At 36.9% G+C, this 27785-nt stretch overlaps 1 protein-coding gene across 3 annotated transcripts in view; it reads left to right on the plus strand.

Moving 5' to 3' along the window:
* ADGRL4 (adhesion G protein-coupled receptor L4) overlaps window positions 1–27785 on the plus strand; it is a 151769-nt gene that overhangs the window by 109346 nt on the left and 14638 nt on the right. For 2 of the 3 annotated variants that reach the window (XM_070467867.1, XM_020889675.2), the window contains 4 exons: window positions 4389–4562; window positions 5802–6005; window positions 9330–9550; window positions 9680–9746. In XM_070467867.1, the coding sequence (XP_070323968.1) occupies window positions 4389–4562; window positions 5802–6005; window positions 9330–9550; window positions 9680–9746 (666 nt within the window). The remainder of the gene's footprint in view (window positions 1–4388; window positions 4563–5801; window positions 6006–9329; window positions 9551–9679; window positions 9747–27785) is intronic. The other variant, XM_070467868.1, reaches the window with a different exon arrangement.

A 27785-nucleotide genomic window follows, 5' to 3' on the forward strand; every position in this document is an offset into this window, starting at 1 on the left:
GTGCTAAAGAGAATGTTTACTAAAGGAGACCCAAGCCTGCCTCACACAATGACCTCAGTCCCTGGGAGCAGCGTGCTGTTCCGCTTGAAGAGGGACAGAGGACTCATGAGAGACAGCACGTAGGCATCCTCCCGTCAAACATTCCCTGACACTATCTTACATTTTTGTTTTTATTATTCAGTTACTCAGTCATGTCTTACTCTTCGAAACCCCATGGACTGCAGCACAACAGGCTTCCCTGTCCTTCACCATCTCCCAGAGCTTGCTCAAACTCATGTCCACTGAGTCGGTGATGCCATCTCATCCTCTGTCGTCCCCTTCTTCTCCTGCCTTCAATCTTTCCCAGCATCAGGGTCTTTTCTAATGAGTCAGTTCTTTACATCAGGTGGCCAAAGTATTGGAGCTTCAGTTTCAGTTATCAGTCCTTCCAATGAATATTCAGTTTATTTCTTTTAGGAGTGACTGGTTTGATCTCCTTGCTGTCCAAGAGACTCTCAGGAGTCTTCTCCAACACCACAATTAAAAAGCATCAAATCTTTGGCATTCAACCTTTATGGTCCAACTCTCACATCCATACATGACTACTGGAAAAACCATAGCTTTGACTAGATGGACCTTTGTTGACAAAATAAATGTCTCTGCTTTTTAATACGCTGTCTAGGTTGGTGATAGCTTTTCTTCCAAGAAGTAAACGTCTTTTAATTTCATGGCTGCAGTCACCATCTGCAGTGATTTTGGAGCCCCAAAAATAAAGTCTCTATTTCCATTTTTTCCCCATCTATTTGTCATGAAGTGATGGGACTGGATACCTTGATCTTAGTTTTCTGAATGTTGAGTTTTAAGCCAGCTCTTTTACTCTCCTCTTTCACCCTTATTAGGAGGCTCTTTAATTCTTCTTCACATTCTGCCATTAGGGTGGTGTCATCTGCATATCTGAGATTATTGAATTTCTCCCAGAAACCTTGATTCCAGCTTGTGCTTCATCCAGCCCAGCATTTCACATTATGTACTCTGCATATAAGTTTAATAAGCAAAGTGACAGTATACAGCCTTCACATACTCCATTTCCAACTTGGAACCAGTCTGTTGTTCCATGTCTGATTCCAGCTGTTGCTTCTTTTTTTTTTTTCCCATTTATTTTTATAAGTTGGAGGCTAATTACTTTACAGTATTGTAGTGGTTTTTGCTATACATTGACATGAATCAGCCATGGATTTACATGTCTTCCCCATCCCGATCCCCCCTCCCGCCTCCCTCCCCACCCCATCCCTCTGGGTCTTCCCAGTGCACCAGGCCCGAGCACTTGTCTCATGCATCCCACCTGGGCTGGTGATCTGTTTCACCCTAGATAATATACATGTTTCGATGCTGTTCTCTTGAAACATCTCACCCTCGCCTTCTCCCACAGAGTCCAAAAGTCTGTTCTGTACATCTGTGTCTCTTTTTCTGTTTTGCATATAGGGTTATCATTACCATCTTTCTAAATTCCATATGTATGTGTTAGTATACTGTATTGGTCTTTATCTTTCTGGCTTACTTCACTCTGTATAATGGGCTCCAGTTTCATCCACCTCATTAGAACTGATTCAAATGAATTCTTTTTAATGGCTGAGTAATATTCCATAGTATATATGTACCACAGCTTCCTTATCCATTCATCTGCTGGTGGGCATCTAGGTTGCTTCCATGTCCTAACTATTATAAACAGTGCTGTGATGAATATTGGGGTGCACGTGTCTCTTTCAGATCTGGTTTCCTCAGTGTGTATGCCCAGGAGTGGGATTGCTGGGTCATATGGCAGTTCTATTTCCAGTTTTTTAAGGAATCTCCACACTGTTCTCCATAGTGGCTGTACTAGTTTGCATTCCCACCAACAGTGTAAGAGGGTTCCCTTTTCTCCACACCCTCTCCAGCATTTATTGCTTGTAGACTTTTGGATAGTAGCCATCCTGACTGGCATGTGATGGTACCTCATTGTGGTTTTGATTTGCATTTCTCTGATAATGAGTGATGTTGAGCATCTTTTCATGTGTTTGTTAGCCATCTGTCTGTCTTCTTTGGAGAAATGTCTGTTTAGTTCTTTGGCCCATTTTTTGATTGGGTCATTTATTTTTCTGGAATTGAGCTGCAGGAGTTGCTTGTATATTTTTGAGATTAACCCTTTGTTGCTTCGTTTGCTATTATTTTCTCCCATTCTGAGGGCTGCCTTTTCACCTTACTTATAGTTTCCTTTGTTGTGCAGAAGCTGTTGCTTCTTGACCTGCAAATAGGTTTTGCAGGAGACAGGTAAGGTGGTCTGATATTCCCATCACTTTAAGAATTTTCCACAGTTTGTTGTGATCCACACAGTCAAAACTTTAATGTAGTCAGTGAATCGAAGTAGATTTTTTTTTTTCTGGAATTCTCTTGCTTTATCTGTGGCCTAATGGATGTTGGCAATATGATCTCTGGTTTCTCTGCCTTGCCTATGTGATGGTAGTTTGATTTAGTCACTAAGTCGTGTCCAACTCTTGTGACCCTGACTGTAGCCCACCAGGCTCCTCCCTCCATGGGATTTCACAGGCAAGAAGTACTGGGTGATATTTCCTCAGTATTTCCTTCTCCAGGGTTTTTTCCTGACCCAGGGATCAAACCTGGGTCTTCTGCGTTGCAGGCATATTCCTTACCGATTGAGCCACCAGAGAAGCCAATACTATTTTATACATGGTAATGTACATATGGGCTTCCCTACTGACTCAGTAAAGAGTCAGCCTGCAATGGGGAGACCTGGATTTGATCCCTGGGTCAGGACGATCCTCTGGAGAAAGGAATGGCCACCCACTCCAGTGTTCTTGCCTGGAGAGTCCCAAGGACAAAGGAGCCTGGTGGGATTCAGTCTATGGGATCACAAGAGTCGGACACGAATTAGTGACTAAACCACCACCAATATTTTCTTTAATGAATATTTAATCTGAAGATTTTGTTTGGCTCTGTTTTACTGCACTTCTCAACGATTTGTTGTTGTCGTTTAGTCACTAAGTTGTGTCCAACTCTTTTGCAACCCCATGGACTGTAGCCCGCCAGGCTCCTCTGTCTGTGGGATTTCCCAGGCAAGAATACTGCAGTGGGTTGCCATTTCCTTCTCCAGGGGATCTTCCCAACTCAGAAATCAAACCTACATCTCCTGCTTGGCAGACGGATTCTTTACCATCGAGCCACCAGGTCTTAAATACAGTTTTGACATATCTTAGTCTCAACACCAAACCCACTTCACAGGGTTCTTTGAAGGAGCAAATTAAACAGAGTGGGTGAGACAGCACCTGGTTAACCTTAAATTGTTATATAATTGTAAATAGTGTTATTTCTATAAGATAAACTAGCATAGATATATAGCATTCTATGAATAACTTATTAAAACTTACAGTGCGCTAGGTATTGTGTTGTGATTAGTTAACATTAATATATGATAAGGAGAACTCTGCCATTTATTGAACAATCATCCTGTAGTCTATTTGATCAGCCCCTGTGATCTATGATCTTATACTCACCACACTTTGCCTCATTCATTACTGGAACTGCATTGGCTTCTAGATATTTCTGGAAAAACTTTGTTGAGTCTCACTTCAGAACTTTTCTATTTTCCATTCCAACTGTCAAAACCCTCTGTTCCCTAGTCTTTAGGGCTCACACTGTCCCTTAATTGAAATATTTTCTTAAACATCTTTTCCTGTGAGAAGCCTCCTCAGATTAATCCTGTTGTTATTTCCCTGATTTATTTAATAATTTCTCATCTTCTCATTAGAATGTAAAGTCAGCAATACAAACACTTTTTTTGTTTTGTTCAGTGTTTTATTTTTAGCACCTGGATCAATGACGAACAGCTAGTGCATACTCAATAACTTATTGTTGAAGATAATAAAGATACGTCCTGCACCATTCTAGATGAGGTACATGAGAGTGCTCAGTCGTGTCTGACTCTTTGGGACCCCATGCTCTGTAGCCCTTCATGCTCCTCAGTGCATGGAATTTTCCAGGCAACAACATGAGGAGGTTGCCATTTCCTCCTCCAGGGGATCTTCCTGACTCAGGAGTTCAACCCTGGTCTCCTGCATTTCCTGCATTAGCAAGCAGATTCTTTATCAGTGAGCCACCTGGGAAGCCCCTACGTGATCTCAGTTGATAATAATTCTCACAACTACATGAAACAGCGTTGATAAAATATAGCATGGTTGTAGTATAAACTTCAGTTCTTTCACACAACAGCAGCACTCTCTTATTAGTGTTAATTTTATGCTTTACCTTTTAGGCGTGGTTTTAATTATCTTGTTATGAAAAATAGTATTTTAAATATAACTGAAATGATTTCGATGTGCCACTTTTTTCTTGTCAGTAAGATGTCTCTTTCTCAGACCACAGATACGTATAAGAGTCAGTGTGCATTCTGGAACTACCTACCTGACACCATGAACGGCAGCTGGTCTTCAGAGGGCTGTGAGCTGACATACGCGAATGACACCCACACCTCATGCCGCTGCAACCACCTGACACATTTTGCAATTTTGATGTCCTCTAGTTCTTCTATTGTAAGGCAATTCCCCACTTCATATTTCTAAATCTGTCTTTGCTTTTTTCTTGTTTTTTATGTTGTTCAAGAGAATAATTAATTTTTATATGTTCTTTGGATGTAAATAGCATATTTAATTGATATGATCTCAACATTACCTTTTTTAGTCTTTCTTTTCATACCTGCGTTCTATGACATATCTAATTTAAATCTTTGTTTTTAGTGTAAGACTTACCAGTCTGTAATAGCTAGTAGATTGTATATCAGATTTCTATCCAGACTTTAGTTGTTAATGCTGCTTTTAGGAACCATTTGTACATTTTAAAGGATCATGAACTTTAAGGGCTTTTGCCTTTGTATTGAAAGTTTATTTTTACTGGTGACAGATTCATTTAAATCTCTGATAGCTGGTCTATAAGTGTTAGCACACTTGTAACAAATACAATTTTTTAATAATGTAGAATGCCTCAGATTTTTAAACATGAAAAATCTCTCTGAAATGAAAAGCTTCAGATTATGTATTTTACATCATAATATCTTGCTCTTACATCGTATAATTTTTTTATTTTGTATTTTGTAATCTTTAGATTGCAGTCTCATTTCTATACAAAACTTAGAATTCACCAAATACTTATTGTGACTAAATAAATCTGCCTAACCATAATGTCAGTGATAAAGGGTTTTTTTTTTTTCTGAATGAAACATAATTTTTTTCCTGAATGTTAAAGAAGATGCCTGTGTTATGTATATAAAACCATCTGGTTAGTGTGAAACCAAACTTTCCCATTTCAAAGTCTCTCACCTATACTGTTTTGTTATTCTATTTATGCAGCATTTCTGATACCTTTATTTAATGTGTTTAAATGAACTACTGCATAGAAATAAGACTTATTCTTGCTGCTGATAAATCTGCTTTAATTAACCATTTTCACATTACAATAATGAATTGCCTTTCTAATATTAAGAGACCAATGGTGATAACATTGTTAAACCATATACTAATATATACTATGCTTAGAAAAAAAATCACTAATTACAGAACTGTTAAAGTGCTATGTGATTTATATCAGATTTCTGTGAATATTAAGCATATTCAGAAGTATAAAGTTTTCTCATCTAAATGCACATTTGTATTTTTACATTTTAGGAACAGTTTGATTAATGTTTCACCGAAAAAGGAAGTTCATTATATGTTGTAGTTCCTTTGACAAGCTACTGAGTTAAGTCTCTTAACAGCTGTATTATTATTTTCCCTTAGGGTATTAAAGATTATAATATTCTTACAAGGATCACTCAACTAGGAATAATTATTTCACTGATTTGCCTTGCCCTATGCATTTTTACCTTCTGGTTCTTCAGTGAAATTCAAAGCACGAGGACAACAATTCACAAAAATCTCTGCTGTAGCCTATTCCTTGCTGAACTTGTTTTTCTTGTTGGGATAAATACAAATACTAATAAGGTATGTAGATCTCTCTTACTCTCTGCTTTCTAAATTTTTACTTTCCTAAATATATATGTAATAGAAACATGGATTGGAATTAAGGGCTTGGTGGGGCAAACACACTATATACTTTGTTCTTAACGCTTTTCTAAGTTTGAGAATGCTAACATATATTAGCAACTTGCTGATTAATTCCATTAACCACAGTGGCCTTCATGATGAACTGTAAAAAGAAATAACCTTATTTTGGTTTTATTTGTTTGTTTCTACATGGCCATTAAACAAAAGTAGAGGGGAGAAAGATAGTTGAAAACAATGTTTATCGTATGACAGGGACAGAACACAGAAGTGGCTAGAATTCATAGGTTGAAATTTGATAAATTAGCTCAACCTAGTAACTGCACTTTTATAATAACCATTTTCCACCATCATTGATCTAGATCCTTATCAAATATCTCCCATATTGATTTAGACTGGGTCATCCTAAGGTGGGATTAAACAAGCAATAACTTTACTAGGTGAAATGACTCTGAGAGAAGATGGGAAGAGAGAGACATGGAGAGCCATCAGACCAAGATGCAGGTCTGAGCCTGAGTGAAGAAGGAAAGAAGGAAGAAAGGAGTAGTGGTAGATGCACTTCGGGTTTCCCGGGTGGTGCTAGTGGTGAAGAATCCACCTGAGAATGCAGGATATGTAAGAAATGCAAGTTCAATCCCTGGGTCGGAAAGATCCCCTGGAGGAGACAGTATGGAAACCCGCTCCAGTATTCTTGCCTGGAGAATCCAACGGACAGAGGAACCTGGCGGGTTACAGTCCATGGGGTCACAAATAGTTGGACACAACTGAAGTGACTTACCACACATGCACAGAAACACTTTACAAGCTGAGGAAAGCTCAGCTTGCCTGTGAAAGTAGTCCTTTCAGAAGATCCTCTACCAAAGTCACATGGCAGGTCTCTCAAGAGTAGTAATGTCTTGCTGCGCTCAGTCAGTGGCTGTCAGCAGTCAACCCTAAAGGAAATCAACCCTGAATATTCATTGAAAGGACCGATTCATAAGGTGAAGCCCCAATACTTGGGCCACCTGATGTGAAGAGCCAACTCATTGTTAGAGACTCTGATGCTGGGAAAGATTGAAGGCAAAAGAGAAGGGGGCGGCAGAAGGTGAGATGCTTGGATGGCATCACCGACTCAATAGATATGAATTTGAGCAAACTCTGGGAGATAGTAAAGGAAAGGGAAGCCTGACATGCTGCAGTCCTTGGGGTCTCACCAAGACTGATGTGACTTCAGTTCAGCTCAGTCACTCAGTCGTGTCCGACTCTTTGCGACCCCATGAACCTCAGCACACCAGGCCTCCCTGTCCATCACCAACTCCCAGAGTCCACCCAAACCCATGTCCATTGAGTCGGTGATGCCATCCAACTATCCCATCGTCTTTTGTCCCCTTCTCCTCCTGCCCTCAATCTTTCCCAGCATCAGAGTCTTTTCCAATGAGTCAGCTCTTCACATCAGGTAGCCGAAGTATTGGAGTTTCAGTTTCAACATCAGTCCTTCCAGTGAACACTGATCTCCTTTAGGATGGACTGGTTGGATCTCCTTGCAGTCCAAGGGACTCTCAAGAGTCTTCTCCAACACCACAGTTCAAAAGCATCAATTCTTCAGCGCTCAGCTTTCTTCATCATCCAACTCTCACATCCATACATGACCCCTGGAAAAACCATAGCCTTGACTAGATGGACCTTTGTTGGCAAAGTAATGTCTCTGCTTTTTAATATGCTGTCTAGGTTGGTCATAACTTTCCTTCCAAGGTGTAAGCATCTTTTAATTCCATTGCCGGAGTCACCATCTGCAGTGATTTTGGGCATGACTTAGGGAGTGAACAGCAACAACAACATCCATTGGAAATAGTGAGCACATCAGTGGCTTTCCTATGCAACTGCTGCAGCCCACCCTGCAGCTAGAGACCAGAGAAACTCATCAACATGGCCACAGAACCTTCAGTTGCCTCCATATTTCCATTCTTTTTAGTGATCTTCCAAGTAGTGGACATAACCAGCAGTTACCAGGTTTTCTTCTGAAGTAGATGCCACAAAGCACCTATTTAATATAATATACACTAAATTGTAAACTCCATGTCTGTTTTTATTTGTTTTGCAATCGTATTTATAACATCATTCATTTTTGTGTATCCCCACTATCCTCCAATGCATAATTTGCCTGTCTTCATCCCATCGTTATCCTCATCACAAAACTATATTTTTCAGTCTTTCTTTTCAGTTCTACATTTCGGCTGTCAAATTTTCCCCATTTTCAAGCCATATTTCAATTTCACTTCTTCACTAAAGTGGTTCCCAGATTTTAATCACCATCCCCAACCTTATATAGTGATCTCAAATATATTTTAGTAGGTAATCTCTTTATGGTTGAATTATACTCTATTAAGTGTAATAAGTATCTGAATATTATGTTATCTCACCAGTAATTGGGTTGTGTGTGTGTGTTAGTCACTCAATCGTGTCTGACTCTTTGTGACCCCATAGACTGTAGCCCACCAGGCTCCTCTGTCCATGGAATTCTCCAGGCAAGAATACTGGAGTGGGTTGCCATTTCCTTCTCCAAGGGATATTCCTGACCCAGGCATCAAACCTGTCTTCTGCATTACGGGCAGATTCTTTACCATCAGAGCCACCTTGGAGGCCCAATTGTGTTAGTTCTGTTAATACAGAAATGTATAACTGCTTCATTTGTTATTTCTAACTGTCGTTCTACGTGTGAAGTCAGTACTGATAGATAACATTGTACTGAAATCCATCTCAAATTTACCTGTTAATCTTGTAACTTAAAGTGAATATATAGTGGATATTTTTGTAAAATATATCGTCATTTGTTCATATGTTTTATAAATTCAGTACTCTCTCTTATTTATTATGTTTTGTTTAACATAGTGTTAGCAGTAATTTTCATTCTTTGAGCATGATTAAAATAAAGACATCTGCAAAACAGAAATCAGCTCAAATCATAGCATAGTCACTGAGATAATCATGGTTGCATGTGACCAGTCCACAGTTTATCACATAAGTGTATAAAAAGTATAAATCTCTGGACAAGACTAGCAACTTAATTCTATTACAGGACTGATGACTGTAGCACATTGATGAAGCACAGTTCTTTTAAATCAGGTAGAAGTGGTACAATTGAAAAACTTGACATTTGACAAGGATATTTTATTATGATCAAGCATTATATAAAATGGTATAATTTATAGAGAAAGTCAAGATTTTATGTTACAATAATGTTAAAATAAGCATTGTTTATGGTTTCTTTCTTTCTTTGTTGTCTAGCTCTTCTGTTCCATCGTTGCTGGGCTGCTGCACTATTTCTTTTTAGCTGCCTTTGCATGGATGTGCATTGAAGGCATCCACCTCTATCTCATTGTTGTAGGAGTCATCTATAACAAAGGATTTTTGCACAAGAATTTTTATATTTTTGGCTATCTCAGCCCAGCTGTGGTAGTTGGATTTTCAGCATCATTAGGATATAGATATTATGGCACCACCAAAGTGTAAGTTAAGATGTTCTCATAAATATTTGATATGCAATTCTGATTAAGCTGTGTATATCACTGAAACTTTTGCTTTGTCAAAGTACATACAAACATAAGTATAGATTTTATCTCTTATTTCCTTTTCAGATGTTGGCTTAGCACAGAAAACAACTTTATCTGGAGTTTCATAGGACCAGCCTGTCTAATCATTCTTGTAAGTATATTTTAAAATTGTTAGAATTCAGAAAAGTATTGATTTAAAAGTGCTTAAAATTCTCAGCAATCAGTCATTACTTTGAGAGGAAAAATTATTTTGAGCACTTTACAATAAATCATTTATTAACACTATATATATATTGCTTCACTAATAAGAAAAAATGTGCATCTTAAACTCAAAGTTGTTACAGTTCACTTGCACCTCTTGGGAGGATGTATTTTTGCATTACTTGTAAGAAAAGCATTTTTCACTTATCGCTAGTATCTCAGCATACTTCAGTACTGAGAGTGTGCCAACCAGCTGATAATCTGCCGTTTCAGATGTTTATGTTATTTAATCTTTTATCAATGATCAGTGATCTTTGAAGATTAGACTGTCATCTTTATAGTTGTATCATCCTTATGTACCCTGTCATCACAAAAGTGATTTCAAACTAAATTGCAACATCAGAGACAAGAACCCACTATTTCCCATGAGCAGACAAGTCATATATTGATAGCCCTATTTCAGTTGGGAAGAGGGCCTTTTAATTCTTATTGGAAGTGGTTTCAAACCTACAAATTTGGCAGGTGTTATATGTTCCATTCTAAATAAAGACATTTTTATATGTCTCCAGAGCATTTCTAAGTGCCGTTAAGTTTTCAAAGCCATTCTGAATATAATAGTCTGTCAGTGAATCTGGGAGGTCTGACAATGCTTTACAATAGAATGAATTGTTAATGGGGGAGTTGTGACAATATTTTGGACAACTTTGTCTCATATGTTTTGACCATAAGTTAGATATCTTTTTGAATTTTTTTCCCCTCAGTCTTTTCCCATGTGTTTTTATGGTTGTGAGGAAGCTGCTAAATGGAAAAAGACTTGAAATGCAAAGCAGGGAATTTTTATCAAGGTTTATTTTTTAATGGCATTATTTTTTAATGACTACATATATCCTAAACATTGCAGAAAATTGCTTATAATTCTGACAGTGAATCTAGCAATAGAAAAAGAAAATATTGGCAAGATTTCAGCTAAAACAGTTTCAGAGTTAATTTAGAATTGCAAAATTTTCGACTATGTGATACTGTAGGTTGAATATGTCCCATCCATGTATTTTCATGTGTTTCCCTGATATGGGTATTTTGTGTGTAGGCCCTGTCTATATATTCTTATTGTACTTATTCCTTCTCTACAGAGTGAACCGTCTCTGATACTGTTTTGTACAAGTGAAAGTTCTGTGGCTCAGTGATCCTTAGAGTTTAGAGAAACGTAGTAGGCTAGGAATTTTCTGAAAACAGGACCAAATAGCAAGCATACTTCTCTAAAGTAAGAAATGGAAAGTTTTCCTTGAAATTATTTTTTACTCTTGCTGCTATAAGGGGAGAGATAACTTTGGATTCTCTTATGGTAAGATGGACGGACTTTAGAAAGGATATCCAAAAATGAGTCCTGTAAACTTTCCTGGGAACCTAAATGAACAGGGTCACACTGTCCTAGTCTGAAATCAGTGAACCAATGTGTCTTCCATACAGTTTCTGTATATTAATCATTCCATTTAACTAGAGGTTCAGCTATTTAAGAAATGGATAAGGCCCCTTAGTTTTACTCTAAAACTGAATACTGTTTATCTCTTATGTATATTTAAAACAGCAGAAATTCTTTAATTATTGAATGAAAGTGAATTCCTTTACTCTAGTTATATCATTTTCTGTGCTAATGCTGGCGTATTATTATTAAGCAGTATGATACATTAAATAAAACTTTTCCTGTTGTCCAAAAATAGTATTGAGTTCAATGAGTAAAAGAAGTATTGAGCACCCGATATTTAAAAAAGAGCCACCAATTATTTGGACCTGATACTTTCCAGGAGTCTTACAAAGAGACAGTAGGACCAGTTATAACCCAGTAAGGAGATTTGAGGGGTGGTGGGAGTGAGAGAGTCATGACTTGGAATTAGGAGTCCTTGGCCTGTAAGGGAGTGCATTGTTCTTTGTGTAAAGATTTTCCTTACCTTACCAGTGAAAAAAAATAAGTGCTCCCCCTAGTTCTTCTTGAAGACGAGTTGTAGAGGAGTACTGCAAAAGGTCTACAGACAATGGAATTGGAAATAGTAAAATAGTGAAAACTCTCATCCTGATCCCAGATTGAATGCCAGGGGAATTTTCATGCCTCCTTGATATGCAAGAGGAGAGTATGAACAGTTTGTATGACAACTTGACATATGTCCCCTGACTTTGGGTCAAGGGTGAACATAGAACATAGAGTTGCTTTTAGTTCCCTGCAGACTGCATGGTTATTGTCCATTCCCTTGACAGCAGGGAGGAAAAGGATTATTATAGAGTGTGCCTGGGAATTAAATGATGGGGGTAACACACAAAGGTTTCAGCTATCTTATAGGTACAGAATATTTAGACAAGGGCAAGTTGTAGGGGTACACAGAAGGTTGTTAGGTCAAGTGAAGTTACACACAACAAGAGAATAGGTTGAGGACAGGGATGTTGAATGGTAGCATGGCTAGCGCTCTCTGAAAATAGGAGTTAAGATAGAAATAGAACACTATAAACATTCAGATAAGCTTACCATCTAAATGGAGGCCAACACACAAACCAAGATTGTTGTTGTGGAACTGCTCAGTCGTGTCCAGTTCTTTTGCGACTCTCAGGCTCCTCTGTCCGTGGGATTTCCCAGGCTAGAATGCTGGAGTGGGTTGCCATTTCCTCCTCCAGGGGGTCTTCCCGACCCAGGCATCGAACCAGTGTCTCCTGCATTGGCAGGCATATTCTTTACCCCTGAGGCACAGGGGAAGCACACCAAGACTACCAGCAGTAGTAAGAACCAAACTAAACCAAAGTGATGTCATGAAGTGCTCTCTGTCACCAAGAGCTGATCAAACCCTTCTAGCCCCCTGCAGCAGAGGAGCTGTGCTTTATGAGTGGAGGAACACATCCTAGAACCAGCCATGCCACTCCAACAGTCATCTACACAGAATTACTGAACTGAAAATTATCATCCTATGTTGGGGCGTATTCTGGTAGGAAAGGATGCCAAGCCATATCATTAAGTTCACTGTCTTAACTGAGTGATCTGGGCATGATGGGAAAACAAAGGAAATATAAGAATTATGCTCTGTCCACTATAGTATCAGTGAGGAGAAAGCAAGTTGAAATAAATGCAAAGCATAACATATAATTAAATATAAGTGATAACTGGTGAGATCTGAGAGACATCAACATGGGCTGGACCACATCAGTGAGATGAGTAACTCATTTGTGGATGGGGTGAGAAACAGTCTACTCTACATACACTGGATTCTTAGTGTGAACTTAAGTGTCTCCTAAGCAGCCCTGTAAGCTTGCCAGGTTCCTTCTGAAGGAAAACAAAGGGCACAGACAAAATAGTTGCTATTGTAAATAAGGAATTCCAGAAATCACAAAATGATCATGTTATTAAAAATATTCAAAAATCATATTTTCATAGATACGTCACTCCTTAAGTCTATGTGTCATTAATTGTTTATCAACTTTCCCACCCTGAACTTATCCATTTCTTCTCTACTTTCATAATCAGACATTTGTTATCATGTTGAGTTATAGTATTAACAACAATAATAGGAATTTTAAATTTGCAATTTATTGAGCAGCTACTAATTTTAAAAAGACAACTAATATTTCACTATTCAGTCTCCTTAAATCATCCATCCACATTGTTATTGTCCCATTTTATAGTTAATGAAAAGTAGAATTTGATTCAAATTACTAAGTCATGGGCCCCAAGACACTACAAATAAATGAGGCTAGAACTTGAAACTAGTTCTGTATTAATTAAAGCTCAGCTTTTCATTTTAACTTGCCACTTTTGCAATTGCCTTCTAATCTGACATTCTGATGGCATTCTGTCCCACTTCATTTTAACCTATTCATAATCAACTGCTCCAAACTCAGCTCACATAGTGGGAACTATTAATAAGAAAAATAAGAACATTAATATTAAGCTCTTTTATTCCTGGTAATAAGTGTGTTAGTGTATTTAATCTAATCCTTCAACAACTCAAAAATGTATATGTGTGATGTATTTTATTTTCAAGTTGGAGAAATTGATGTATACAGTGGTTACACAATTGGCCCAAAAGCCACTAAGTACATAAAGCAGGAACTCGGGTTCATGAGTTTGAATCCATGTCCTACCTTCATCTCAGTGCCAATAGTTTCCCTTGACCTATAGTTCAAATAGTGCTTCCCTGTGGCTCAGCAGTAAAGAATCTGCCAGCAATTCAGGAGACATGGGTTTGACCCTTGGGTTGGAAAGATCCCCTGGAGAAGGAAGTGGCAACCCACTCCAGTATTCTTGCTTGAGAAATCCAATGGACAGAGGAGCCTGGTGGGCTACAGTCCATGGGGTTGCAGAAGAATTGGACACGACTTTAGCAACTAAACCACCACCACATTTCAAATACCATAGACTGGTATATAGAGTTATCAGTAATTTAGCTGAGCCCTGTCTATTTTCAGTCCTTTTTTACACTTCTTGTCTCCACTAAACAACTCTTATAAAAACATTATCCTCTTTAGAATATTTACTGCTCCTTGGATATTTCCTTGATTCTTTTCAGTCAATAATCCTACCTCCTTGTGATGCCTGAAATCAACATGATCCTTTCTTCAACATGATCCCACAGAACTTTGATTCAAATCCTAAAGAGTACAATGCTTTGTTTGGTTTCACCTGGTAACTTTCTCTGTGCATTACACTCCTCATCTCCAACGTCCAAACACCCAAAGATCTGTGAGTCTCTTGGTTCACTAACCATAACTTTTTCAATAATCAGTGCCACTGGTTGCATTACCTTAGGGACCACAGCCCAATGAGTTACAAATGAATTCTCTACAGAGCAACATTCACAATACATTCTATGCATGAGCAGACTAAAACTGTCAGCCCTCTCTTTGGTTACTCCAGAACACAGAAGGTAGAAAGTCCTTAATAATTATCTGTTTTAACTGATTCATTAGTAAAGACCATGACAATAAAAGAGGCAGGAAGAAACACCCTGTGAGCTTTCTTAAGACATCACTGTTCTATGTTCTGGATTCCTAACATGTAAAATGAAGATAATGATGGCCAGTCCAACACAAAAAGATACAATCAATACCAAACTTTTTTAGAAAAAAAAAGTATATAGTCTTTAAAAATTAAAACAGTAAAATACACAATAATTTGGAGGTCAATCTTGGCTTTCTTAGCTTTACCTTTTGTATTAAAAATTAAATTAAAACCCTGATTTTAAAACCATCATTTGCACAACAAAATTTGTATGCACAGAATGTATGTTTAGCCAATATAGTGTGTGTGTGTGTGTGTGTGTATACATATACATAAGCATGTGAAAGTGAAACTGTTATGTCTGACTCTTTGCGACCCCATATAGCCCACCAGGCTCCTCTGTCCATGGAATTTTCCAGGCAAGAATACTGGAGTGGGTTGCCATGCCCTTCTCCAGGGGATCTTCCTGACCCAGAAATCAAACTTGGCTTTCCTGCATTTCAGGCAAATCCTATACTGCCTGAGCCACCAGGGAAGCCCATATATGAGCATAATTCACCACTAATTCTTAAATAGTGGTGAAGATACAACATCATTTGTTTGATTATAGCAAGATGTTATATTGTAATAAATGTGTTTGTTATATGGACTTGGTTAAAATTCTCTAGTACACTCTACTGGAAAACGTAACTGAAATGAAACAAAATGTGAAGTATCTTATAGAAAAGCAGTAGAGATTTAATAGGATAAATAGTATATTTTTTCCAGAATAAAGATAAAATATAAGGAAGTCTTCAAATTTAAATAGATAATTTTTGGTGACTTTGCTGTGCGTGCCTTTAAATGGGAGATAAGATTGCTTTCACAGCTTTCTATGAGCAAATCTGGGAAGACTTGCACTTGTAAACAACATTTTAATAGAACAATTGACAATGACTTTAATTCTTACATGGAATGCTTCTGTTTCTTTTGAAGACTAAGAACTAGTTCCCAGTAAATGATATTTGCTTATTTTTATGAATAGAGCCCTGGGGCATGTCTGGTTTGGGGTTATAATAATAATACCTTTAAGACAATATGTAAATAAGTATAGTTTGGCACTGGTGGATTTTTATACCCCTTCATATGTTGTTTTTTAACTACTTAGGTATTTGAGCAGCAACATTTTCTGCATTGACCAAATGAATATACTTCCTCAGGTGTTGACTCATTATTATTAAGAATCTCTTAGAATTCTGAAGTATGAACTGCTGACCCCATGATTCTATCTATGAATTGCTACATTTAGAATGTTAAGGTTATAACTATACATGAAAAGGCCTAGCCATGCTTTTGAAAGACTGAGCTGTACAAGAAAGAGATTTCTAAATCTTTGTAAAGCAAGCTGCAAACTGAAGATAATTTCATAATTTATTTCTTTCTTCAGCATTTTTAATCTCTCATGCTGAATTCTTTTAACTAAAACTGTACAAATGATTAGATTCAAGTACACAAATATAAAAAAAAAGTTTGTAAAAATAATTTAACTTTTAAGTAGAAATTAAAATTTCCTATAGATATGTTCAGTATTGAAGAATTTAATTTGCTTGATTGAGGCAAATACTAATTAAGCTGTGTCCAATTAAAGCATTTTCTTTAAAAAAAAATGAGAGCTTTCATTTGAATTTAAATCACAACTCTTATAATTGAGTGTTTCTGCATTGCTACTTTACCCATTTCTCTTTAGGTTGCCCAGAGTTCCACTCAGTTTTTTGTGGTGGTCTCCTCTAATTGTTCTAAATTGTCTTTTAATTCCCTTTCACCAGGAAGTACTAATTAAAATCTACTCAAAAATGAATTCCTCATATAGCCCTTACAAACAGACCATGTCTGTGTGTACTTATTATTATGTGATATATTCTTATTGCATTTTTTAAAATTTCACAAATTTCCCACCCTTGAAAGAAATGTAAATATTAGACTTTCTAAAGTAAAAAGTGAACATTTCAAAACATGCTCCATGACTGACTCTTCTTTTTCTTAATATTTACTTTGTATCCTTCCTGACTTTTGCTATGCATACATGCATACATAAATACATATATATATACACATATATGTGCACTTACATATGTATAAATGTAAGCAATAAATTTGATTATAAAATCATATAACCTGAATTATTTGCAGCCTGTAATATATAATAGTCATCATTCCTTGTTAGAATATAAAATTCTACCATTTTTTATCATTACATATTATGAGTATCCTCTTTTATTTAACTTCTTCCTTATTGAACATTTGTTAGTGCAAGAGAATGGCTATTTCAATACAATTATATATACCCATTATATAAATTTGTTAGGAAATGCTTCTTAGAAGTAAAATGTACAGCACAGGAATATAGTCAGTAATATTACAGTGACTTTGTATGGTACTTAATATACAAAATTATCAAATTGCTGTGTTGTACACCTGAAACTGTTACTGAGTCCAAGCTCACTCTGCTTGCCATATGGCAGGTCAGTAAGTCGACATACAAAGTGTTAAGACAAGGAATATGACTTGACTTAGAAAACCAGCTGACTGAGACTATGGGAGATGAATGTCCAAAATAACTATTTTGTCAGTGCTGGATGTCAGGTTCTTTTATAGAAGAGAGGTGGGGGGAGGGGGGGGTTGAGGAAGAAAAGTAAAAGGATCATTAATCTTGCAAATATCTCTGGAATGGCCAGTCTCTGGGAAGGGATGTGTTAATTTCTCCCTTCCTATAGCCATCCACAGGTAGACAGGGTCCCATAAAAAGGCACTTTGGTTTAACATTCAGGTAGAGGGGCAGGGTTCCCCAAGACAGGCCATTATGTATGGACAGTATCCTTTTAGTGAACAAAAGCTACCAGAAGCCAAGATTAAAGTAAAAGAAACAGATACAACATGGAGTCAGTTCTTTCCTGTAACAAAAATAATGGAACATTGTAATTCAGCTAAACTTCAATTTACTTCAATATCAATTTACTTCAATTGATATTCCAGTTTCATTGACAAATTATAAGAATGGCCATTTTCTGACATTTTGCCAATATTCAGTTCAGTTCAGTCTCTCACTTGTATCTGACTCTTTGCGACCCCATGAATCGCAGCATGCCAGGCCTCCCTGTTCATCACCAACTCCTGAAGTCTACCCAAACCCATGTCCATCGAGTAGGTAATGCCATCCAGGCATCTCATCCTCTGTCGTCCCCTTCTCCTCCTGCCCCCAATCCCTCCCAGCATCAGGGTCTTTTCCAGTGAGTCTCTTTGGCATGAGGTGGCCAAAGTATTGGAGTTTCAAGTTCAACATCAGTCCTTGCAGTGAACACCTAGGACTAATCTACTTTAGGATGGACTGAATGGATCACCGTGTAGTCCAAGGGACTCTCAAGAGTCTTCTCCAACACCACAGTTCAAAAGCATCAATTCTTTGGCGCTCAGCTTTCTTCACCGTCCAACTCTCACATCCATACATGACCACTGGAAAAATCATAGCCTTGACTAGATGGACCTTTGTTGGCAAAGTAATGTCTCTGCTTTTAAATATGCTATCCAGGTTGGTCATAACTTTCCTTCCAAGGAGTAGGCGTCTTTTAATTTCATGGCTGCAATCACCATCTGCAGTGATTTTGGAGCCCAAAAAAATAAAGTCTGACACTATTTCCACTGTTTCCCCATCTATTTCCCATGAAGTGATGGGACCAGATTCCATAATCTTAGTTTTCTGAATGTTGAGCTTTAAGCCAACTTTTTCACTCTCCTTCTTCACTTTCTTCAAGAGGCTATTTAGTTTCTCTTCACTTTCTGCCATAAGGATGGTGTCATCTGCATATCTGAGGTTATTGATATTTCTCCTGGCAATCTTGATTCCAGCTTGTGCTTCTTCTAGCCCAGCGTTTCTCATGATGTACACTACATATAAGTTAAATATGCAGAGTGGCAATATACAGCCTTGACCTACTCCTTTTCCTATTTGGAACCAGTCTGTTGTTCCATGTCCAGTTCTAGCTGTTGCTTCCTGACCTGCATACAGGTTTCTCAAGAGGCAAGTCAGGTGGTCTGATATTCCCATCTGTTTCAGAATTTCCGCAGTTTACTGTGATCCACACAGTCAAAGGCTTTGGCATAGTCAATAAACCAGAAATAGATGTTTTTCTGGAACTCTCTTGCTTTTTCAATGATCCAGCAGATGTTGGCAATTTGATCTCTGGTTCCTCTGCCTTTTCTAAAACTGGCTTGAAGAACTGGAAGTTCACGGTTCACGTATTGCTGAAGCCTGGCTTGGAGAATTTTGAATTCTCCTCGCTTGGAGAATTACTAGCCTGTGAGATGAGTGCAATTGTGCGGTAGTTTGAGCATTCTTTGGCATTGCCTTTCTTTGGGATTGGAGTGAAAACTGACCTTTTCCAGTCCTGTGGCCACTGCTGAGTTTTCCAAATTTGCTAACAAATTGAGTGCAGCACTTTCACAGCATCATCCTTCAGGATTTGAAATACCTCAACTGAAATTCTATCACCTCCACTAACTTTGTTCGTAGTGATGCTTTCTAAGGCCCACTTGACTTCGCATTCAAGGATGTCTGGCTCTAGGTGAGTGATCACATCATTGTGATTATCTGGGTCGTGAAGAGCTTTTTTGTACATTTCTTCTGTGTATTCTTGCCACCTCTTCTTAATATCTTCTGCTTCTGTTAGGTCCATACCATTTCTGTCCTTTATCAAGCCCATATTTGCTTGAAATGTTCCCTTCATACCTCTAATTTTCTTAAAGAGATCTCTAGTCTCTCCTGTTGTTTTCCTCTACTTCTTTGCATTGATTGCTGAAGAAGGCTTTTTTATCTCTCCTTGCTATTCTTTGGAACTCTACATTCAGATGGGAATATCTGTCCTTTTCTCCTTTGCTTTTTGCTTCTCTTCTTTTTACAGCTATTTGTAATGCCTACTCAGATAGCCATTTTGCCTTTTTGCATTTCTTTTCCATGGGGATGTTCTTGATACCTGTCTCCTGTACAATGTCACGAACTTCCATCCATAGTTCATCAGGCACTCTGTCTATCAGATCTAGTCCCTTAAATCTATTTCTCACTTCCACTGTATAATCATAAGGGTTTTGATTTAGGTCATACCTGAATGGTCTAGTGGTTTTCCCTACTTTCTTCAATTTAAGTCTGAATTTGGCAATAAGGAGTTTGTGATCTGAGCCACAGTCAGCTCCTGATCTTATTTTTGCTGATTGCATAGAGCTTCTCCATCTTTGGCTGCAAAGAATATAATCAGTCTGATTTTGGTGTTGACCATCTGGTGATGTCCATGTGTAGAGTCTTCTCTTGTGTTGTTGGAAGAGGGTGTTTGCTATGACAAGTGCTTTCCCTTGGCAAAACTCTATTAGCCTTTGCCCTGCTTCATTCTGTACTCCAAGGCCAGTATAGTTTTATCTACTGTGGTTATCCTATGGCTATGTTTGAATATATATAGACCAGGATTCTGTAAGTGGCATTATTGACATTAGGACCAAGTCTTTGTTATGGGGCCTTTGCTCTGTAGAAGGTTAGTAGCATCTCTGACTTCCACTCACCGGATGCCAGTGGCGCCAGCCCCACATACCAGCCAGGTATGGCAAACAAAACTGTCTCCAAAAATAACAATATGTCCTTTGAGGGCCATATTCCTCATTCTCTTGATTGGGAGCTACTATCCTACATTGGTTTGTAACTTTCTTTTATAGGAGTGCATTTGCAGCTTTCTTTAATTGGCATAAATATTAGAAAAGGAATTGAAATCTTAGCTTGGGCAATGTCCTTTAGATGACCCCATCGAAGCTATATTAGAAACACTATTCATTGTAAATTTTAAATGGTGGGGATAACATTTTAATTATATGTTTTAATTTAATGGTATCATATTTGTTAACTGCATCTTTTAGTGACCTCTGTGGTTCAAGGCACTTCAGTATTCTATCATTTCACTGTATTATGTGTTAAGAACTTCAGAGCCTATAACATTTAGCTGTTTTTTTTTAAATATTATTCTGACCTTCTTATAACAGGTAGCTGGAATTTAAAAAAGAAAAAGTGGAGCTAAAAGAACAGCATAAATAATACATTTGTAGTTTTCAGTGTATTCCTATTCATGGGGGTTATAGTCTTACCAGAGATACATTTTGCAGATAATCTACTAGGTACTTGTTCTAGAAAATTTCATAAAAATTGAATAACTTTATAAAAATTGGAGATCAAAAATAATATTGAAAAAGAAATCCTTTGAGTCTCTCAAGCCAAATTAGAAATTACCAGCCAAGGTGAAGTTCATCACTGGTGTTTTTGTATAAATGTAGCTTTACATTGAGGGATATTACATAATGAAATAGTGAGAGGAAAACAGTAAGAATGTTAGTACAGCAAGATAGTCATTAGAATTATTATTCACTTTACATTCATATAATCTCTTAATCTTTACAAAACCCTTTTAGCATTTCAGTTAATCCTCCCAAAAGCTTCAGTAATATATCAAAATTAAGATAGTAATAGCATGTAATAAGAGATAATGTTTTACTAGTTTTTTGCTAGATCTAGTAACTATAATCTTGACTTATCTATTTATAAATACCTATGGGGATTCTGCTATTTATAGCTTTTTAAAGAAGTGTACTAATTCCTTGGGAAGAACTGATTACACTAAAGTAAATTAGGTACATTCTTATGTATCTAACAGATGAAATCTTCAAGCTTCTACTCATTAGAATACATAAAAATCCTTAAATTTAGCTAAGAGCACACTACATATTCTGATCATTCTCTGCCTCTGCTCATCCTCTAAGCGTAACACAGAGTCCTTACCCACACTGGCTTGCAACAAGAGTGAGCCTTTCTTTGAATCAGTCTTAGTTAGCATTTGCTGAGCTCTTATTCTACACATCTGAAAATATTTAATCTTCCCTATAAGTATTTATCATGTCCCTCTGTCTCCTTCAGTATTCTCTGCAAAATATAAAATATTCTGAGAGAATGGACTATCTGTGTGGCTCTGTCTTGATTTCTGTTTCTCATATAAAAATGTTGTGTCTAGTTTCAGGGCTTCTCAAAAAAGGAACATTTACAATTCTTTCTGATGAAAAAAACATGCCTCCTGATGGTATCTGTTCAAAAAGAGAGCCCAAGTCTTTCAGTGTTAGGGCACAGCCTTTTTTCATTAGAGTTTCATTCACACTTTGAGTAAGACCATTTGAGTATAGACCATTTTGTCTATATTTTAAATAAGTGGAATCTTAAGAGAGTTTAAGCAACTTATTTAAGATCACCCAGTGACTGAGTGGTAGAGACAAACTCAAGTTTCCAATTTTACATTCTGTGCTGTTTCCCTGTCACACATTCTTTCATCTTTCCTTGCCCAAGAGGTTGAAGGGAGTAGATCTTTGTTAGATCCATGAAAACCTTTTTCCCATCTCCCTGATTCCACAAATGGTTTCAGGGTGAGTTGTTAGAGACCCAGCAATAGCAAACCTTCTAAAAATTATTCATAAGCTTTCAATTCTTATAGGGAAGTTATCAAAATACTCTTCCTCTCATTGAAAATGAGAGAAATCTTGTCTACTGTAGATGTCTCTTCCCCCATTACACATTATTTTTTCTAAATACTTGCCAAGCATATCTAGCAACTAATCAAAATATCCTACCTGAAATCCTGACTATATCAGACTATAGATCAGTATATGGAATATAGTTTAGATGTTTACTTTTCTTTTAATTGATATTCATCAGTAAGCAATTTTCAGTACCCTGTATGACATCTGATTGCTCAAATTCCTTTTTCATTTTCTCCCATTTTGAAAAAGCTGAAAGGTAAGTTTAGTCTTTCAGCCATTATTGTCCTTAATTCCATACTTCTTTTTTGTTTCTTTTTAATGGTTCTTCGTTGTTGTTGTTGATGTTGATGTTGGGCCTTAGTTGCAGCCTGAGGGATCTTTTTCCATTGTGGCACAGTGGGCTTTCCCTAGTGTTGGAGTGAGGGCCCTAAAGCATGCAGGGGCTCCGTAGCCCCATGGCACGTGGGATCTTAGTTCCCCAACCAGAGATCAAACCCATGTCCCCTGCATTGGAAGGTGGGTTCTTAACCACTGAATCATCAGGCAAGTCTCAATTCCGTACTTCTGATTAGAAGATTTATTTTCTTTATAAAAAATAATTTGTTCTTTTGAATTCTTTTAAGAATCTATATGATTTTTTTAAACTATCAATATATGTAGTATTAAAAATAAATAAAACTGCAAGGAGTATTGGAAGGAAAAAATAACCTGGGAAAAAATAGGTACAATACTTAGAATATTTCAGCATAGCACAAAACTTTATCGAGTATTGAAGCCCCAGCTAAGGCTGTGCCAAGAACTGAGAATATGTAAATAGAAAGATCTTGCTCGTGAAACAGTGTATCAGGTGGATGTATACACACGAACAACCCAAAGACAACACATCTGTAAGCTTCAGGTAACATCATGGTACCTCAGATGCTAAAGAGTCTGCCTGCAATGCAAAAGACCTGGGTTCGATCCCTGGGTCAGGAAGATCCCCTGGAAAAGGAAATGGCCAACCATTCCAGTATTCTTGCCTGGGAAATCCCATGGACAGAGGAGCCTGGCAGGCTACATCCTTGGGGTCACAAAGTTTGACACAGCTAAGTGACTGAACCACCACCACAAAATCATGGAAAAGCAAATCAGAACATTTCTTTACCCCCTGTTTACATCTTTTTGGCTTCATATTGTTCTTGGGGTCAAGTCTAACACCTTAAGGAAAGCCAGTGATAAGGTTATTTAGGTTATTTGTCATCAAAGTCAGGACTCTTTTGAAGTGAAAAGTAGGTAATAAAAATATTTCAGAACAGTTTCCTGTATTGGTGGCCCTATAAAACAGCTTTTTTCAAAAGTAGTCTTTTTTTTCTACAGAGTATCTATACTTATTTGGAATAGAGCACCATGCGCTTGATAGACATTTTGAATGATAATAATAGATTCACAATGATAAATGTTTTGAATCCTTCTTCCACTACCCCTGAAGGGAGTGGCTGTCCCTCGCCACTTGTGCCTGAGCCTATTTGAGTGAAAGGTGATGATTACATCCTAGCTAGATAGGGTCTGGGAAGAGAGGCGGGATGTTGCTGGTTATTGTCCATATTTAGGCATGTTTGAAATTAGAAGGGTCACTACACACATGACTCATGTGGTCCCCAGGAGCCATGGCAGGAGCTGGAGCTTTCCAGACCCGTATGAGCCATCTCAGCAAATGCAAACAAGTGAGACCCAAGTGAATTCTCCATCGAGCAGAGCACTTGGTAACAGCGGTGACGAATACCAGGTGCCAGCAAGCAGGAATAAAGTGGACACTTTCCCTGGGAGGCACTGCATGTTCTGGACTCCGCCTGCCTCTTAGCCTCATCTCTCCCACGGGATTTTGTGCTTTACTAACATTGACAGCTTTACAGTTTCTCAGCAGTTCTTTGTGCCTGTCCTTCTAGGACCTCTGCCCTAAAACACTCTTCATAGCATTCCTCTGACTGTTCTTCTTCCTCTGAGTTCCTTTTAGATACCAGTTCAAACAACTCTTTCTGAGGAAAGCTGTCCTTGACTCATTGGTCTCTTTAAATCTTTTTGTTTTATGCCTATGTAGAAGCCATATATATATATATATATGTATATATATATATATATACACACACACATATATATTTGAAGATTTTCCTCTGTTTATAATTACAAAGATGTTAGTTTGAATGACATATTCATAACTGATTCAGATCTGTCTCCTCCAGGAGACTCTAAGCCCTTTGAGAGTGAAACATTACGGACTTTCTTTCACTATATCCTTGAGGTTTTCCAAGAAGGCTATAATCCGTAGGGTTGAAAGAGTCGGACACAACTGAGCAACTGTGTACACACACACTCCAGTAATGCTATTGGATGAATAAATAATGCACCAAGCACAGTGGTTAGTCAAAAATGTTCATTCTTTCCCCAAAGGAAATTTAAAGAAAGAAATCATCGTCATGGTAATGAGTTATTTTGGAAAGAATGTCTCAGAAGAGAGAACATGTGAAGCATTCATTATATCACTTTTTAATTGAAATATAGTTAATTTACATGCCGTGTTAGTTTCAGGTGTACAACACAGTGATTCAGTTACACACACACACACGTATATATTCAGATTCTTTTCCCTTCTAGGTTGTCACGAAATAATAGTTCCCTGTGCTATATAGTAGGCCCTTGTTGATTATCTTTCTTATATATAGTAGTGTGTATTTGTTAATCCCAACCTCCTAATTTATCTCTCCTCTATCCATAAATTTGTTTGCAATGTGTATCTTTTTCTGTTTTGTAAATAAGTTCATTTGTATCTTTTTTAGATTCCACATATAATTTCTGGTTTACTTCGCTTAGTATATTGCTGCAAATAGCATTATTTCATTCTTTTTTACTTTCTTTTCACCTTAGGCAAATTGCTATATCTGTCTATCTACCTTCATTGGCATTTTCAGTTTAACTGAATAAAATGGGTTCCTATCCAAATAATGTCAGAGTTTTTCAAAGCAGTATGATTATTAAAAAGCACATATTTGGTGTCCTCTCTATGCCCTGGATTTCTAATATGTACATGAGGATAATGATGCCAACTCTATAGACAGAGTTACTGTAAAAAGAAAGAAAGGAAATTAAAATGATAAAAAAAAATCTTTAAAATTTTGGATAAGTGTCAATAATTTGGGGGACAATCTTATGTCTTCTCTTTTTACCTTATATATTGGTGATAACCTTAGCAATATCTTTTAATTTAATTGTTCAAGTTCTATCTTAGATGCTAATTAACAGTTGAATGATGCTATGTTTGTATAATTTTTAACTGTTAATAACCTCTATCATTTTATACAGGAAATACATACAAAGAACATTTTTCCTTGCTTATATCTTAACAAAAGAAATTTCATTATTCAGTTTTCATTGTCACATTAAATCGAATAATTGTTGTAAATACTTTTCACATATAGTTTTCCTCCTTCACCTTTGTTCCCTTTCTAGCATCTTTCAATGACTTATAAACATCTACAGTTGAAACCAACCATAAAAATAAGCTCTTGAATTTCACTTACACCCACAGAGATTACTTTATCATTCATGTTTATAAATTTCTAGCTCTCCTCACCTTTTAATTCTGTTTGGAGACTAGTAAATTATTCTTTTAAACATCAAGAAAAACTAGCTATTAAAATATTCCTAATGGAAATGTTAAAAACATGAAATGCAAATATTTTTTTAATTTATGATTATATATTGCTGTGGGATTTTAGCCATAATAAAATAGAGCAGTTATTTAACTGTTACCTCAGGGGATGTGGGAAGATGTTTTCCTAATGAGGCAGTATTCTGCACACTTGTTGATTAAGACTTTTGTGTGGCCTGCTTGTGTGCCCAAGTTTGATTAATGGATACATATCATAAAGTCCATGGGTCTGTGGTTTCTATTAGATGCAAAATGTTGCATATATCCTGAGGCATCCATTCATAAAATAAAGGAGGTGAAACTTCTTTCTTTACTTTTTCTCCAAATTATTCCTAGAGGGTCATTTCATTTTGCTAACTGTTTCAGTTTCCATTGGTATATCTACCTACAGACAATAGATTTATAATGATATTGTTTTGTCAAAATTGCTGGAATATGAGATGAAACAAAATTTAGATTTAAGAATGTTTAGTCAATTTAATAGTTGAATGTTCCTTTACATACATCATTAAGGGTACCTGAGATTGCGGTATACCACCCTTCATCCTCTTAGTCATTCAGCAAATGTTTGTTGAGCATCTTTTATTAATATATGTCAGACTTTGTAATATACCCTGGGAATGCATCAGTGAATAAAATATTAAAAAGTCCTTACTTTTATGGATCTTATTCTAAACCACTGTGCTTAGTCGCTCAGTCGTGTCTGACTCTTTGTGACCCCATGGACTGTGGCCCAGCAGGCCCCTCCATCCATGGGGATTCTCCAGGCAAGAATATTGGAATGAGTTACCATTCCCTCCTCCAGGGGATCTTCCCAACCTAGGGATGGAACCCAGGTCTTCCGAATTGCAGGCGGATTCTTTACCATCTGAGCCACCAGGGAAGCCCGCAATGTCACAGCCTGTTTTAATAAATAAAGATTTTTTGCAATATAGTCACATTCATTTGTTCTCATATTGTTTAAGGCTGTTTTAATGGTATGAAGGATTGAGTAGTTGTGACAGAGAACATATGGTCTTCAAAGTTTAAACTATTTACTGTCTGGCCTTTGATAGAAAAAGTTTGCTTATCCCTCTTCTATGTTAGAGCGATGTAAGAAAAGATAACTAGCCTCTCCCATCAAATATCCCAGAATATCATATTAGATTTATTAAGAATATTCTTCTTATATTAATGTATCTAATAATTATTTATATTTATTGTGCTTTAAAATACAGTTACTGTTTCCTTTCCTATAAAAATTTTAAAGATAGTTAAATTTTTGACCCTGAAATTTCAATTCTACTCTAGAGAAGTTTTAATAAAAATAATAAATTGTTTAGATGAACAATAAAGAATTAACTTATTGTTTAATTAAACCTATTCAAGTATTCATTTTGCTGATATTATTTTAGAGGAAAATCCTGAAAGTGGAAAAAAGATCTTATATTTTACATTGAAGAGATATTGCCTAAAATGAAGACTGACAGATAGAAGTTCTGAAATTTTAAGGTGCTATTTACAGATCTAGTGAGTCTGTGACACAAAATAATGTCTATCCAGTTATTAATAAATATACACTCTATTTATTGTTAGACACTTCAGATATTTGAGACAATTTGAAAGAACATCTTGCCATATGATTTAATAACTATTAGTGATGATTGATGTTTGTCTGGAACATTTATATTGAACATTATTACAAGTACTTTATTATGTAATTTAATAAATGAAATCCTGTGAAATAGGTACTAATATTA

The sequence above is a fragment of the Odocoileus virginianus genome, chromosome 5 (assembly GCF_023699985.2).
Source record: "Odocoileus virginianus isolate 20LAN1187 ecotype Illinois chromosome 5, Ovbor_1.2, whole genome shotgun sequence".
NCBI lineage: Eukaryota > Metazoa > Chordata > Mammalia > Artiodactyla > Cervidae > Odocoileus > Odocoileus virginianus.